The sequence below is a fragment of the Ambystoma mexicanum genome, chromosome 1p (assembly GCF_040938575.1).
Source record: "Ambystoma mexicanum isolate Mex_15411 chromosome 1p, UKY_AmexF1_1, whole genome shotgun sequence".
Lineage (NCBI taxonomy): Eukaryota > Metazoa > Chordata > Amphibia > Caudata > Ambystomatidae > Ambystoma > Ambystoma mexicanum.
In genome coordinates, this window is record NC_090921.1 from 338,345,608 (window position 1) to 338,359,616 (window position 14,009).

The following is a 14,009-nucleotide window of genomic DNA, read 5'->3' on the forward strand; positions in this document are numbered from 1 at the left end:
AAACAAATTATTTTACAACGGCCTTTGTATGAAATCTGGTGGAATAAGACCAAACCCCAAAATTTAATCGAAGTTCACTGTTTTCCACCCAAAAAATACTTTCCAGTTCACAAGACTTTCCAGATTTCAGGCCAAGATGCGCTGGTCTTGCAGCACATTTTGCATTGAGCCACCGGCATGGTTTGAATTGGCAGCTAAGGGTGTATCTGTTGACTCCTCCGTACCAACACTTTTTTTGTACCAAACAATAGAAACAGCTTGGCAATTCAACAGACTGGTCTTCCCCCAACTGAACTGGTAAGCAAGTATCAACGACAAGTAAAGAGGTCCCAGGTGTCAAGAGCTACCATGCATCTTTCGTTGCTGCTCTGAGAATCTGTCATCGTCCCTGCAGGCCCTCAGCCCCTCCACACCCCTCCTGTACACTTCATTACAGCAAAGGCGCTCCTAAAGTCATCTCACGTACACGGATGATGGAGTTCAACTCAGGTGCCGTCACTTGCTTGGCTCGTTCAATGGCTCCCAATACCTGCTGCTGGTGCTGCGAGGAAAAAAAGCCGAAATCAATAACCACCCTGACGATTTTGCTATGCAGCAACATCTTTTTGCAGCCCAGCCAGCAGCATCTGACAAACACAGGCACTGAGCCTCAAACCCTTCTAAAACTGCATGCCCTCCCACACCAAGAAGAGGACACTAAATAAAAGATAGCACTATAAGAAAAAGCCTGCCAATGGCACAACATTCATGTATTCCCTTCCAGAGCACCATCAATCGTTGTCCACTGGGCAAGCCCTGAATAAACGCTGAAGAAAAGTTCCATGGCATTAATGGCAAACACTATCAAAACAAGGCCACAGCAATTCTTAGTCTGAATTGCTTAAACTGATTGCCTGCATTAACAATAATACTGCTTGGAGGGCCTTTGATTCATATGTGAAAGATACCTTTGATGCTGCAGTCTCTGGCTGACTCCCTAAGAGATGAAGGAATACCAATTTTATTCAAATTAACATGCATACCAAATTTAGTGTCAGACTCTTGAATACTAACTAGCAAGCACATCATTTCCCCCCTCCCCCCCCCAATTCCCTGCATCAGTGTCCACCCCTCTATATCAATGTTATGTCAATGTTAAACCCTTGCAAACCCCACTGGACTAGGTCTGGTCCCAATTTAAACAATTGTATTATGAATGACCACCAACTTGAGTAGGTGAGCATCAGTTCACAAAGAAATAGATTGCATGTGCTAAAGGACACAATTGAAGGATGCCCGCACCAACTGACTTAGCTTGGGGTTTCATTGGAAATCTGCAGTTTGATCTGTTACTTTTGCACCATATCGAAGTGCTGCACAGAGAACATGATCGTGGAATGAGGTGGCATACCAGGTACCGGGAGATGTTGGATCCAACAGCATTAAACCAATACTGCACTGAAACATTTAATCGGGCGGTTTCGTTTTTAACGATTCTGTCATAGCCAGGAAATGCACACCTAGCCCACAATACTGCACATAACACCACTAAAAAGAAACAGTAATTCTTCCAGTTACTGCATAATCGTGCATCCATTAGAAAAAAAAAATACAAAAGCACTCCAAAGAAAGCAAAATGTTAGTTTCAATGCATACAACAGCCTTAAATTGAGTGGAGCATACACCAGTTCCAATATCACACTGTAAATGGGAATTCCAGCATCAGATTGCCACATTAAAATGAACCCAGAAAATAAAATCTAATGCATTTTCATAAAAAGCTACTCCCCATTCCTCCGCATCCCATTCTTAGAAAACAGCAGCTGATGCTCTGCGTAGGTAGAGGTGTTAAAAAAAGAAATATTGCTCTATGTGCATCCCACCATCGGAGTGATAGTGTTTCAGAGTGCTGCGGACTGGAGAGTTTTTACCAAGAATGGCCCCATGGAGTACAGCAAAGATGCAGCTCAGAGTTTGTCCAGAGCACCATTTTGACAGCTTGCGGCCACGGGTGGGCCTAGCACAATGTGGCCTTCCTGCACAACCTGAGGTTAACCATGGAAGGAGCAGGAGTTTGAAACCACCTGCATGAGACAACGGTGCCAGAGGAGTTGGGGTGGCAACAAAACAGAAACCGTGGCGCTGTTGTGCAACAGTAGGCAAGGGCTCTGCACCTAAGCTGCCCCCCCCACACCCGGGGCCTGCACAGCAGTGGGAACAAGGATAAACTCCTCCGTGAGGGAGAGCGTGCAACCCTGAGGCAGTTTGCCGATCTAAGGCGCTGTCAGACAGATCCCAGTGCTGGGGAAGCAACGCTGGTGCCAGCTTGCCCTCAGAGAATGACACCAGTCCTCAGCGCAGAGGTGCAACACCATCAGCATGTCGCAGCAGCAGTAAGAAGACTGGTCCACACCAGCCTGGGTTGCAGCGGTCAGAGACTCAATTGGGCTAATAAATCTGTCACGCCAGGGGGACCATGTGGCAGCGGCAAGGCAGCAAGGAGGTAACAGGGAAGCTACTCGAGAATCTCCATACACGCATTTTAAAATTTTATTGTGCATTCATAAGGCGCTGATCCAACAAGTACATTGTGTTTCAATGCACCCACAGGGCAACAGTGAGGGAACGTGGGATTGAGAACAATTAACACACTGAGGGATAAAGATAAACTTACTTGGCCTTGTGAGCATTCAGAGCGAGGGGGGGGGGGGGGGGGGTGGCCTTGTGAGCATTCAGAGCAAACGGGGGGGGGGGTGAAGGGAGATGACGCGAAGAGTAAGTACCGGGGTGTCCATGCTAGTGGGTGATCAGCAGATGCAAGTGCCCAGTGTAGGAAGTGCTAGGGAGCGTTCAGCTGCAATAAATAGGTAGTGCAGGACTACAGTGGCATAGGCCAATGGGTAGCAAGGCAAATGCTGAGAGCAGAGACTGGGTGCCCTGGCCTCCCACATCAAATCACCTTCAAAAGGACACAAGGGCCCTGGACACCAATCTCAAACTGTGGGATTAGCAGAGGAGGTGAAAAGGAGTCTCGAGGAGCTTCCGGAGGAGATGAGGCTCAAGAGGAAGGTGGAGGCGGTTGCATAAGAGGGAGCCAGCCGAGTAAAGTTCTCAGCCACCAGCCCTCTGATTATCGAAACACTTGACAGAGTTGGTACCAGAGGAACAGAGGTCTAGAGGGAGCGCATTTAGTAAGAGCAAGTTGTAGATCGCATGGTCCTAGACAGCCTTGTTTATGATGCAGAGGGATTTGAATTTGATCCTTGCAGAAACCGGGAACCAATGAAGAGTTTAGGGCAGGAGAGATGCAGTCCCTGGACTTGCGGCCAAGGATAAATCTCTATGCCCTATTCTGGATTAGTTGGAGGGGGTCATAGGGAGGCAGAGGGTGGATTCAAGAGAAGGCTATTGCAGTAGTCTAGCCTAACAACCAGGGCTCTGGTAACATTGAGCTTCTGGGGGGAATGGGGGGGGGGGGGGGTTGGGGATGAGAAAAGGGATTAATCCTTTGAGACGAAAAGTGGGACTTCTTGGCAACGTCCTGAACGTGAGGAAGGAGAGTAGTCGAAGAGGACTGCAAGGTTTCTGGCTTCAGATGAAGGAGAAGGGAGGAGAGCCCATAGAAGAAAGCCAGAAAGAGGGAGCAGTGGACCCAATATGAAGGATCTCAGCTTTTCTGGCATTGAGGCAAAGATCGTTGCAAGTGCACCAGGAGTGGATGGCAGCTAGGTAGTCCAGGATGATGGAAGTGGCAAGAGGGTCAGCCGGATGTTTGGGCATGGGTCACCAAAAGAGTTCCCATAATGGGAAAGAGTGAGCAGCACCAAGAGATACTTTCAACCCAGTTCCACCGCAAAATAATAAAAAAAAAAGAAACACCATACTGGTTGAGCCACCAGCAGAGCCTGAAAGGGATACCAAGGCCAGGGGAACTACCAAGGTCCAAAAGGGGGGGGGATTAAGGCAATCCTTTTGCAGCTCAAATCTGGCATAACCAAGCTTGACTTCAAGATGGATGCACTAACCAGTAAACTCCATATGCTCCAGAGTAGATAAGCATGGTACCAGATTGGTCAAAACTGACAACAGGATATCCGACATGGAAGATGTGTATGCAAGCACTACACCCTGAAGATGGTTGTACCCAAAAATAAATAGAAAGAACAACCTAAGGCTGATTGTGGTGACAGAAACAGCCACAGAGGAGAAATTAACTTTTTTTAAAATAAATGCACAGTTGACTCACATGGCACGCTATGGGAAGCTTAGGAGTTTGCATCGCCAAAGAACCTGGCATAATACAAGCAGACCAGGCGGCCAACAAAGCGAGGCTTAGAGCATTTGACCTGCCAGACGGTAATAAAGAGGGCGCCAGCAGATTTAGAACAGGAATTACAGGTTTTGGGGGAAATGTGATGCGAGAAATTAAATAACTAGGTGCCAAAATAAATGTGGAATGTCTGAAACTAAGTGCAATAGTGGCCAAGCTTTTCACTAGGGAGAAAGCTGAAGAGCAGAATAGCACCCATAGGTACAATATTTATGAAATTGTGGAGGTATTCTGGGGATTTTACACAAATATATACATGTCCTACTTGGGGCACATCAGTTGCTCAAATCCAGCAACACCTTAAGGAGATGGAACTATAGTAGCTCTCCAAAGCACAACAGGAGTGGCTAAATAAAGAGGCTACAGTTGAGGTGAAAAGGGGGTATCGCAGAGTCGCACCTGGTCCAGACGGAATGACTGTTCAGTTCTATAAAACGTCCTAGCCCTGTACCTACTGAAAGAGTTTCTGGAAGCCGGCGCCCTCACTCCATCATTGAGAAGCAACAATAACCCTTATCCATAAGGCAAGCAAAGAAAGGGATCAATGGGCATCAACCAATCTCGCTTGTAACCGTCAATACGATTTACACCAAGTTTCTGGCAAATAGACCTGCTGCCCTGTAAGCAGTCCCTAGTCTTGACTGAGCAAGCTGAAGAAAAAAATATAGATCAAGGGCTCAGGCGACACCCACCATTTCGTTTCTGACACAAGGAATTGGATTCAATGTAAATGGCATTTTTATTCAGAGTCTTGAATAAATTACGACTAGAAAAAGTCGTGTCTCCATGATAGCAGTTTTGTATAGATTCCCCACAGCGAGGAGAACACCCGCTCAGTCCCTCCATTCCAGAAAATTGGGGTGTGGGGTGCAGACAGGGATGTCCCTCCATCACCAATGTTACTTGCCTGGCCATGAAGCCACGAGCTCTACTAAAAAATCTCACACTAAGTGGTTACCCAGCTGTACACCCATTATGGCCCAATTGCACCATCAAAAGGTCGAAATCATGTGCACAGATATACTTTTTTGGGCATCATATGATGACCCATCCTCCCAAAAGATAAATGCAACTAGTCACAGCCACACATGGGATATGGTCTTGGGGAAAGGTGTGTTAACCCCACAACAGCAGGGACATCTTAATTCCACATCCAAAAAGTGGAACAGTTGATGCGTTTACAAACTATTCTCTTGTTGGCAGTGGGGGCTTCCAGACCAGTGACTCTGGTGGGCTGTGTGTGGATTATTTTAGGTAGGTTCATGCCTGAAGTTTGTGTGGAAGAAAAGGGGGTAGGGGCGACACGGGAGTATTTATGCTCCAGGCTGTAGTTTCATTATACCCATTAAAAGTCATCAGCAGGGACTAAAAGTAATTTCTGTAGTGTGGCATGCTGCAAAGGTACTAGATCATCAATGTTCTGCTACCTGTGATCAAGCCCCCAGGACATTGCAAACCAATCTGAAAAAACCTTTCATAGTCCAAAGGGAGGAGGAAAAGTGGATGGTTTGCATTGTATGGGATTGACCTGAACGTTGTTAGATGAAATTTGAACTGAATGGCAAACCAATGTCTAGTCCCTCACACGGATCACTGGATTTCAAGGATGACCATTTGATCAGACCCTCTTGGCCATTGCAGGACATAAACCAACTTCTTTAATTAAGGCTGCCACAAACCTTGCGTGCCTTGGTACAATTGCAGGTGGGAAAAGAATGTAGGCTTGACTCACCTTGGCAGGCACGCTTTGCCCCTTACCACTTTGACTGTATAGAATAAAAAATAAGTCCGTTAAGGGTACAGGCTCGCCCTTCAAACACCAGCATGGACACTCCCATGTGATCCTTCATGTATCAACTATAAATATTTCCACGCTACGTATATGTTAAGTGACAATCAATGTCCATGTGGTTACTTCGGGTACCTAATGTGAGCAGTGATACTGTAGCGACTACAAAGGACTAAATTCACAACCCCACTTGGGTCAGACTGCCTTAATCAAACAGCTTGCTGCACTGGCCAGTAGACATTTTATAAAAGCCTAGAGAATTCTCGTTTTTAAAACCTCCAAAAAGGGGAGAAACACAACCAGCTGCAAATCAATGCAAACAAGTTTAGCATGACTAGAACCACATTAAATTGCCAGCTGTTATTAAACCTATACACACACCACGAGTGAGGAAGATTTGGGTGGGAGGAACAAGAGAGAAGAACAACCCTTTCTGTCCAAGAAAGGTAAAGATACTGTGTAGCTTTTTTCATGCAGCTGGCAAGACCCCAATGTTACCATGCCAGGACAATTCTGGCTAGCATATGGGGTAAATATATACACTTTTTTTTTTTAAAGTGTTACTAGGCAGCACAGCACCAACAACAATTTCCAACTCTCCCGTTTGCAGGACACATACCTTTGGGGATTTTTCCTGGCACCAAATTGACATGCATATTTTTTGTGATCTGAAAGCTAGACCGTGCTCTTCACCGTCATGGGTTGGCTTGTAGACAAAATATAACATGTAGCAGGAACAACCAGATAAGCTTCCATGTCACCCTCCATTCAGCAGGATTACGCTCGGTCAGGGACAAAGTAAAAAATGTTAACTTTTTACTTCTTCTCTGACTAAGCATTAAGTAGAATGGAGGGCCGAGCTGGTCTCTGCAATTAATATGCAACACTGTTAATACGAGGAGTCTGTACATTTGCTGTTTACATCTGGTCCTTGGTACCTGCTACAAATTTTCCTCTTGCAACAGGTATATGCACCTCTAGTAGCCCAGAAGATAGCTGCCAAAATTATGCACGAGTGTCAAAGCTAGTTTGTCTGCCCATACAAATTAAAGCAATTTAACGAAACAAGACCATGGGCCTCAAAAGTTTGCCAGTCCGGAAACATGGGTGCTGGTAAGCTCACCAGCACCCTTGTTTTCGGACTGGCAAACTACAAGTCTGCCTCCAGGGGCCACAGTGCCCGACAGGCCAGACCCTGCTGTGCGCAGCAGACACGGTAGGCAGACTTCACAGGAGCACCGGCATCATTAGCAACATGCCAGTGCTCCTGTGGCCCCACTCACATAGGACTGGGGGATTTACAAATACACTTCCCAGCCGCCGGACTCTGAATTAGCCGGTGGCACCAGGAGGTCAGGCGCTGGTAAATTTCGAGTCCGGCAGCGACCTGCAGGTAGCACCGGCAGTGTTACCGCCCGACTCATGAGGCCCCATGAATGATAACCTTCATGTGAGATGAAGGGTTTTTAAAATGTCCCAATGGTGATGAAACGGGCAATGATTTAGAATATTGTAGCAGTGCTCGATTGATGAAACTAAAATATTGTAATGTTTGTTTATATTAAATCTCATGGTTTATCATTTTACCACAGTATGCTAAGACCTTTGACCTCATTTATTGACTGCTATGGTTATTTCGACTGAGGAGATATGCCCTGAGGTGCCAGGACGACCCCTGGAGGTAACAGCCCGCCCGCCAACCAAGTTAAGGGCCTGATCGTCACTAGCAGTGTGAACGCACGTTCCTTGCCTCCACATTGGCTGGCTCCACCAACGAGTGTGCCAATGCACTTTAATATCCATTACATTTTTTTGATTTACCCAAGAGTATCTTTTTTTTAGTTCACGCCAAACATCCACAGTACACTTACTCGCAAATGCAAGTCAAGAGCCAATCAAAAACAGCCTGAACCAAAAATGCAAATACTCAGAGCACAATGACCTGATGAGTACAAACTTGAGGATTTTCTGGACTTCTCAAAAACTCCTCATAATAAAACATCAGCAGCCTAAACAAGATTATACAAATTAGAACCCAGAAGAACAGGAGCCCACTCATGCACACTACAGGACCTCCACTTTAAGCATAATGGACTAAAACCCCCATCCACTTACTAGCTACACATCACCTCAGCCAAGTGCCACCTAGAGCTCACTGCATGACCCATAGCATCTTTAGCCCCATCACATAACTCACTCAGACACAGTAGCTCTGTATTCAAGCGCCAACAGCAATTTGATCTTACGTTCTCGCCTCCAGATTAACCATGAAGCATCACCACCAAAAAAACCATACTCTGCACACGGGACTCTGATATTAGCAGCATGCACATGCCTCTCCTCAACTCTTTCAACCGTGCCCATACCACTGCTACACCCACTATTTCAGAAGCATGCACCAGAGCAAACAAACAAGATCAAATATGAAAGCATACAACAACAAAAAGTTATGAGAACTTCACCCATTGGCCATTAGCAAATATGAAATCTAAAAATCAGAATGTGCACCTCCACTCTGGACTAAAACTTAAAGCCGAACAATTGGTGTGCAAGCACTCAGCAAGAAATACTGTTTGAGCAAAATGACATATGCTATGTCTCAGGTGGCCTGCATGAGGTTAGGCTCATATTCACTCTGCTGTTCACAAATCTCAGCCAAACTGAGGGAGCCAGCATTACTCTTACTTACACTCTAATTCGCAAATAGATCATAAACAGGCTAGGCATAGATTACACAGCCCTCGTACAGAATGCAAATCACCACATGTGTCCATCGAGCCAGTAAGGCCCATCTTTGGGAGATAAGTGGTACCTGCAGCAGAAACCTCCGGAAGGTGTGGGCAAATTGGTTTAGATCTACATTTGTGAGTATTTGATGTGGAGGTTTATAAAATGTATTTTATGCATCTGAATGAAACGACTGTGTGCACAGGAGCGGCAGTGGGGCCTGCTCCTAGTTTGTCAGCCCCTCCAACTAAATCCTGGGTTGTACCGCCACCACTGGAGATGTTTCCTCTGGCTGAAACATGTCTGGGGATGCTGGTGGTCTCGTGCATAAGGGATGCAATCTAGCAGTTGTGGCTGGACTGCCCCTGTCGGGGACAGGGGGGGGGGGGGGGGGGGGGGGGTTTGCACAGCATGATTTGCATATGTCTTTCCCCTTTCTGGAACGGCAGGTAATGATATATATGATGTGGCATTTGTAATGTTTCAAGGCGCGACGAGGCAGGGGGTACACGGGGAGACAGAATGATCCTACTAGGCCAGGTGTCATTCAGACCGCGCAAGTGCAAGGGTAGAGGGGACTGGGAAAAGTGCAGGGGGAAGGGGAGAGGGGGAAAGTGCTGTACATGGTTAGTAGAATACAAGATAAATAATAGGGCCAGCTGGTGGCAAGTGCAAGGTAAGTGCCGGGAGAAGGGGCTGTGGGATACAGAGACAGTCCCGTGGTGCAGGTAGGCAGTGCAAGGGAAGAGCATCAACAATGGTCTGGAAGAATGCCCAGAGGTTTAAGATGAATTCCAAACCTTCCAGCCATTACCTGTTTTTGCACTGCTAGACCATTGGATGGTCAAAAACAAAATTACAAGCTACTAGTCAGCCAGAAAAAGAGTCAACTCACACCCCCCCCCCCCGACCCCCATCAAGGTTATGCACACAGCAAACCATTTCTGACATGAGTCAAATACCACTAGCTAGTGTCTAATCATAATTTTGAGCCCCATTTTAAGGACCAGAGCCCATAATGCTCGAAAGGCCCAAGTTGGATCTGGGCGGGTGGATCTGAGACAGTAGGTCAACCAGGTTAGGGTCTGACCAGAGATACCCCGGTATCTGCATACAATCTCCAATGCATACAATCTTCAATTCTTCCCTACACATGGAAAGCAATTATTAAAAAATCTGTACCACTCAATTTCACTTTAACTCAAGTGTCCCATATGGGCAGTGTGAGACATGCATTACTTACTATATAGAAATCACGAGAAATAGCATTTCTCGTGATTCTATCGGCTTAGATTCACATGCTGTGCATATGGTCCAACATCCAGTGGTAACCACGCAGTATTGCATCTCGTCTTTCGGGGACATCGGCATAGGCCTGTCTGTAACACTCTCCCTATCGTGACGTGTACTGTACCGAAATTCCCTCACACGCCAAGGTCCCTCCAATTGTATTTTTCTGCTATGAGGGAGCCCAAGGCTATAGTGAGCAAGTACATGGAAGAGAGAAGTAGTAAGACGTCCATGTTCCTTCCACCCCGAGCGGGGAGGTAGGGAGGGCGCATGTGAATCCAAGCAGATGCAATCATCAGAAATGCTATTACAGTAAGTAATGCATGTCTTCTGATGCTTGTTAATCTGCTTAGAATCATATGCTGTGCATAGACTAGCGAGCACTACCCGGAGTTGGAGGTGGGTTGTGAGAAGGAACAGAGAAAAGATGTCTTAGTACTGCTTGTCCCACCTGAGAATCAGACCTATAATGAGGGTCTAGGCAATAGTGTTTTGTAAAGGTGTGTACAGAACTGTAGGTTGCCGCTTTGCAAATGGACTCTAAACATTTGCAATAAATGCTATGGAAGCCCGAGTGCCCAGAGTAGAATGTGCTCTGGGCTTGAAGGGCAGTTCCTCTTAGCAAGAGGGAACCAGTGTGATGCATTTGACAATCCACCTTGAGACAGCGGATTTAGAGACAGGATCCCTTCGCTGCCCGCTGCCACTGAAACGAAAAATTGGTTAGCTTTCCAGGTAGAACATGAATGCCCTGCGCACATCTAGTGTGTGTGTGTAGGCTCCTTTTGGCCATGCTAGTGGGATTCTGGAAAAAGGTAGGTAGTTCAATAGACTGGTTTACATGGAACTTCAAGATGAATTTAGTCGCAAATCTGGGGTGAGGGCGCAGAACTACCTTATCCCTGTGTGTAACAAAGGGATCTAGAACAGAAAGTGCCTGTAGTTTGTTAACCCCATCTAATAGAAGTGATAGCCACTAGAAAAGGCGTTTTTATAGGTCCGGTCTTTTTGACTCGCTTTATGCATACGCTCAAAGGGAGCTCCCATGAGCCTGGTCAAAACCACATTTAGGTCCCACCCAGGAGCTGGGTGAGAAATGAGAGGATAAATCCTCTTAACCCCTTCCATAAAGGCCTTAATCACCGGTATCTTCCACCGCGACACCTTTTGTGGTGTAGGCTGAAAGAGCAACCAGATGAACCCTTAGGGAATTGAAGACCAACCCAGTGTCTAACAGATGGGTTAGGTAAAGCAAAATGTGTGTGGTTAAGCAATTGATAGAATTGATGCCCTTAGAATTACAGTAGATGACAAAACATTTCCATTTGCTGGCATAGCAATAACGTGTGTTTGGTTTTCTAGCTTCCACGAGTATATCCATGCACCTCTGAGGGAGCTGTAGGTGTCCAAACTATGACCTCAGGAGCCAAGCTGTTAAGATCAGAGTATGTGGGCATGGGTGTAGGGTCTCTCCGCCCCCACCCTCTGTCCTGAGACATGTTGTATGGGAAGGGTAGTTTTACTGGTGGGGAGCGGGACATTTCCATCAGATGAGCGAACCAGGACTAGCAGGCCCACATGGGACCACCAATATCTTGGCGACTGGTTCCTGGTGCATCTTGTGCACTCTTGTTGAGAAGGGGAGTCAGGGGGTGGGGGGGGGGGGGGGAACAGACAAACTTCCCTGACCATGTTATCCAGCGTCCATTCTCCTTGGAGCGGTGGTTCTGGGGTACCTGGAGGCGTAGTCTTGGCATTGGGCTGAGTTGCGAACAGGTCGATCTCTGGGAAGCCCCATTCTGTGAAGACAATGGATACAATGTCTTCATGCAGACGCCATTCGTATTCTTCAGGCAGAGGAAAATCTCTGCTGAGCACGTCTGCCAGAAGATGGAGTTCCCCTGGAACATGTAACATCTTGTGTCAGAGCCCATATCCAAATATTTTGGACAGCTTGGATAGCGAGTCGCCCCCCCCCCCCCCCCCAATACATGGCTGTAGTGCCGTCTGTTAGAATCAGCACTGTCTTCCCTTGTAATTGCATCTGAAAGGCCTTTAATGCCTTGAACACCGCTAATAGCTCCAGTAAATTTATATGGTTGGACGCTACTTGAGGGGACCACACTCCATGTGGTTGGGGGCACCCCATGAGGAGAGTGGCTTCGACTACAGGGGTGGTGAAGGTCTTCCCCTTCAAGAGGTTTTCTCTTGACCACCACTGCAGAGAGAACGAGGGCTGGCGAGACAACTACCAGATCTTCCCATTGTCCGCTGGCCTGGCACCACTGGCTGTCGAGCCACTCTTGCATGGGACGCAGTCACGCAGTATACGCACAAGGCCATCAGTCCTAGCAAAGGCATGGCTTTGCGCACAGTCACCTCCCGGCTGGCTACATATTGAGGGATCTGAAAAAGCATGTTCTGAACCCTCTCATTGGAGGGGGGAAGACGAGGCCGTCTTTTGTCCGGAATAGTGCTCCCAGAAATATTTGACTTGGGACTAGACAGGAATTTTTCTTGATGGAGAACCGCAGACTGAACAGAAGGTCTATGGTCTTTTGTGTGTTAAAAAACATGAGTCGTACGAGTCCCCTGTTATGAGCCAGTCGCCGAGGTAAGGGTAAACCGGCATGGATAAAATGCGCAGGTGTGCTGCAGCTAGCCAGGACCTTTGTAAACACCCTTGGCGCCGAGGCGATGCCGAAGGGGAGTACCTTGAATTGGTAATGCCTGTCCATCATTAACCTATTTCCTGTGCGCTGGCAACATTGAAATATGAAAGTATGCATCTTTCATGTCCAATGTTGCCATGTAGTCCCCCTGTTTCAACAGTGGGATCACCTCCTGTAGCATGCCAAATTTGAGGTTTTATGAAAGTTCGCTCAGCGCAGGTTTAGAACAGGGTGCATGGCGAGGTCCCTTTTGGAACCAAGTACACTGAATAAATGCCCTCGTTTACCTTAAGAATAGGGACGGCTTCTATGGCGTCCTTTCCCAGCAGCGCTTCCACCTCTTGATTCAGGATCTCCAGATGGTCCGGTGAAAGGCGCAGTGGTCTGAATTGTGGAGGTCAGGCGAATTCCACACAGTACCCACGGGTGACCGTCTTTATGGCCCACTGGTCTGAAGTTATCCCCTCCCATGCTGTGAGGAAAGGTGTTAAGATCTCTACCTCTGGTTTTGCCATGTCGCTGACCCCTTGGTGGTTAGTATGCAGCGCTTCCAGATGTGTCCAGTATTTAAGTTTCTCATGCCATAGTATTGACTTGCACAGGACTGCCCTCGAAAGGACCACCGTGAATTATTTCTTCTAAGGGGGAGGGGGGTTGGAGGGTCTTCTGGGGTGGGGGTGGTGGCTCTAGGAGACTTTTTTGAGTGATTTGTTGCAGGGACTAAGTCTCGCGCTCTTTTTAGGCTGTTTCTGGGGCCTCATCGACCACCTTTCTAAAGAGGTTAGCTTCTTGAATTGGTTTATTGACGAGAGAGGCCTGTGTTTCAGGCTTAAACCCTGAGGTATGAAGCCAAGCGTGCCTTTTAAGTAAGGTTCCTTGGGCCAGAGATCTCCCTGCTGTTTCCACCATGTCCAGAGTGTTCTTTATTACATTCTGGTTCACTTTCCTGCTTTCGGCCACAATAGTGAGAAGCTTGGACCTGATGGGCTCTGGGACCTCTTGGAGACCTTATTGCACTAGGTTCCATTGAACGTCAGCATAACTCACCAGTAGCGTAGAGTTATTTGCTATGCGCGTAGTATATGCTGCAGCCAAGGTAACCCTTTTACCTAGGGTAAATAACCGCTTGGATTTTCTATCTGGCGGTGCCTCCCATGTAGCAAGGGGTATTCCTGCCCGTTTCCGAAGTAACTTTTCCAATTCTGATGCACTGCCAGGTTTG

At 47.1% G+C, this 14,009-nt stretch overlaps 1 protein-coding gene across 4 annotated transcripts in view; it reads right to left on the reverse strand.

Annotated features, from left to right (window-relative positions):
- Positions 1 to 14,009, reverse strand: part of TLE5 (TLE family member 5, transcriptional modulator) — a 272,205-nt gene that overhangs the window by 200,109 nt on the left and 58,087 nt on the right. For 2 of the 4 annotated variants that reach the window (XM_069648274.1, XM_069648267.1), the window contains exon 6: positions 467 to 541. The exons of the other annotated variants lie outside the window; for them this stretch is intronic. In XM_069648274.1, coding sequence (XP_069504375.1) covers positions 467 to 541 — 75 coding nt within the window. The remainder of the gene's footprint in view (positions 1 to 466; positions 542 to 14,009) is intronic. 4 annotated transcript variants of the gene reach the window in all.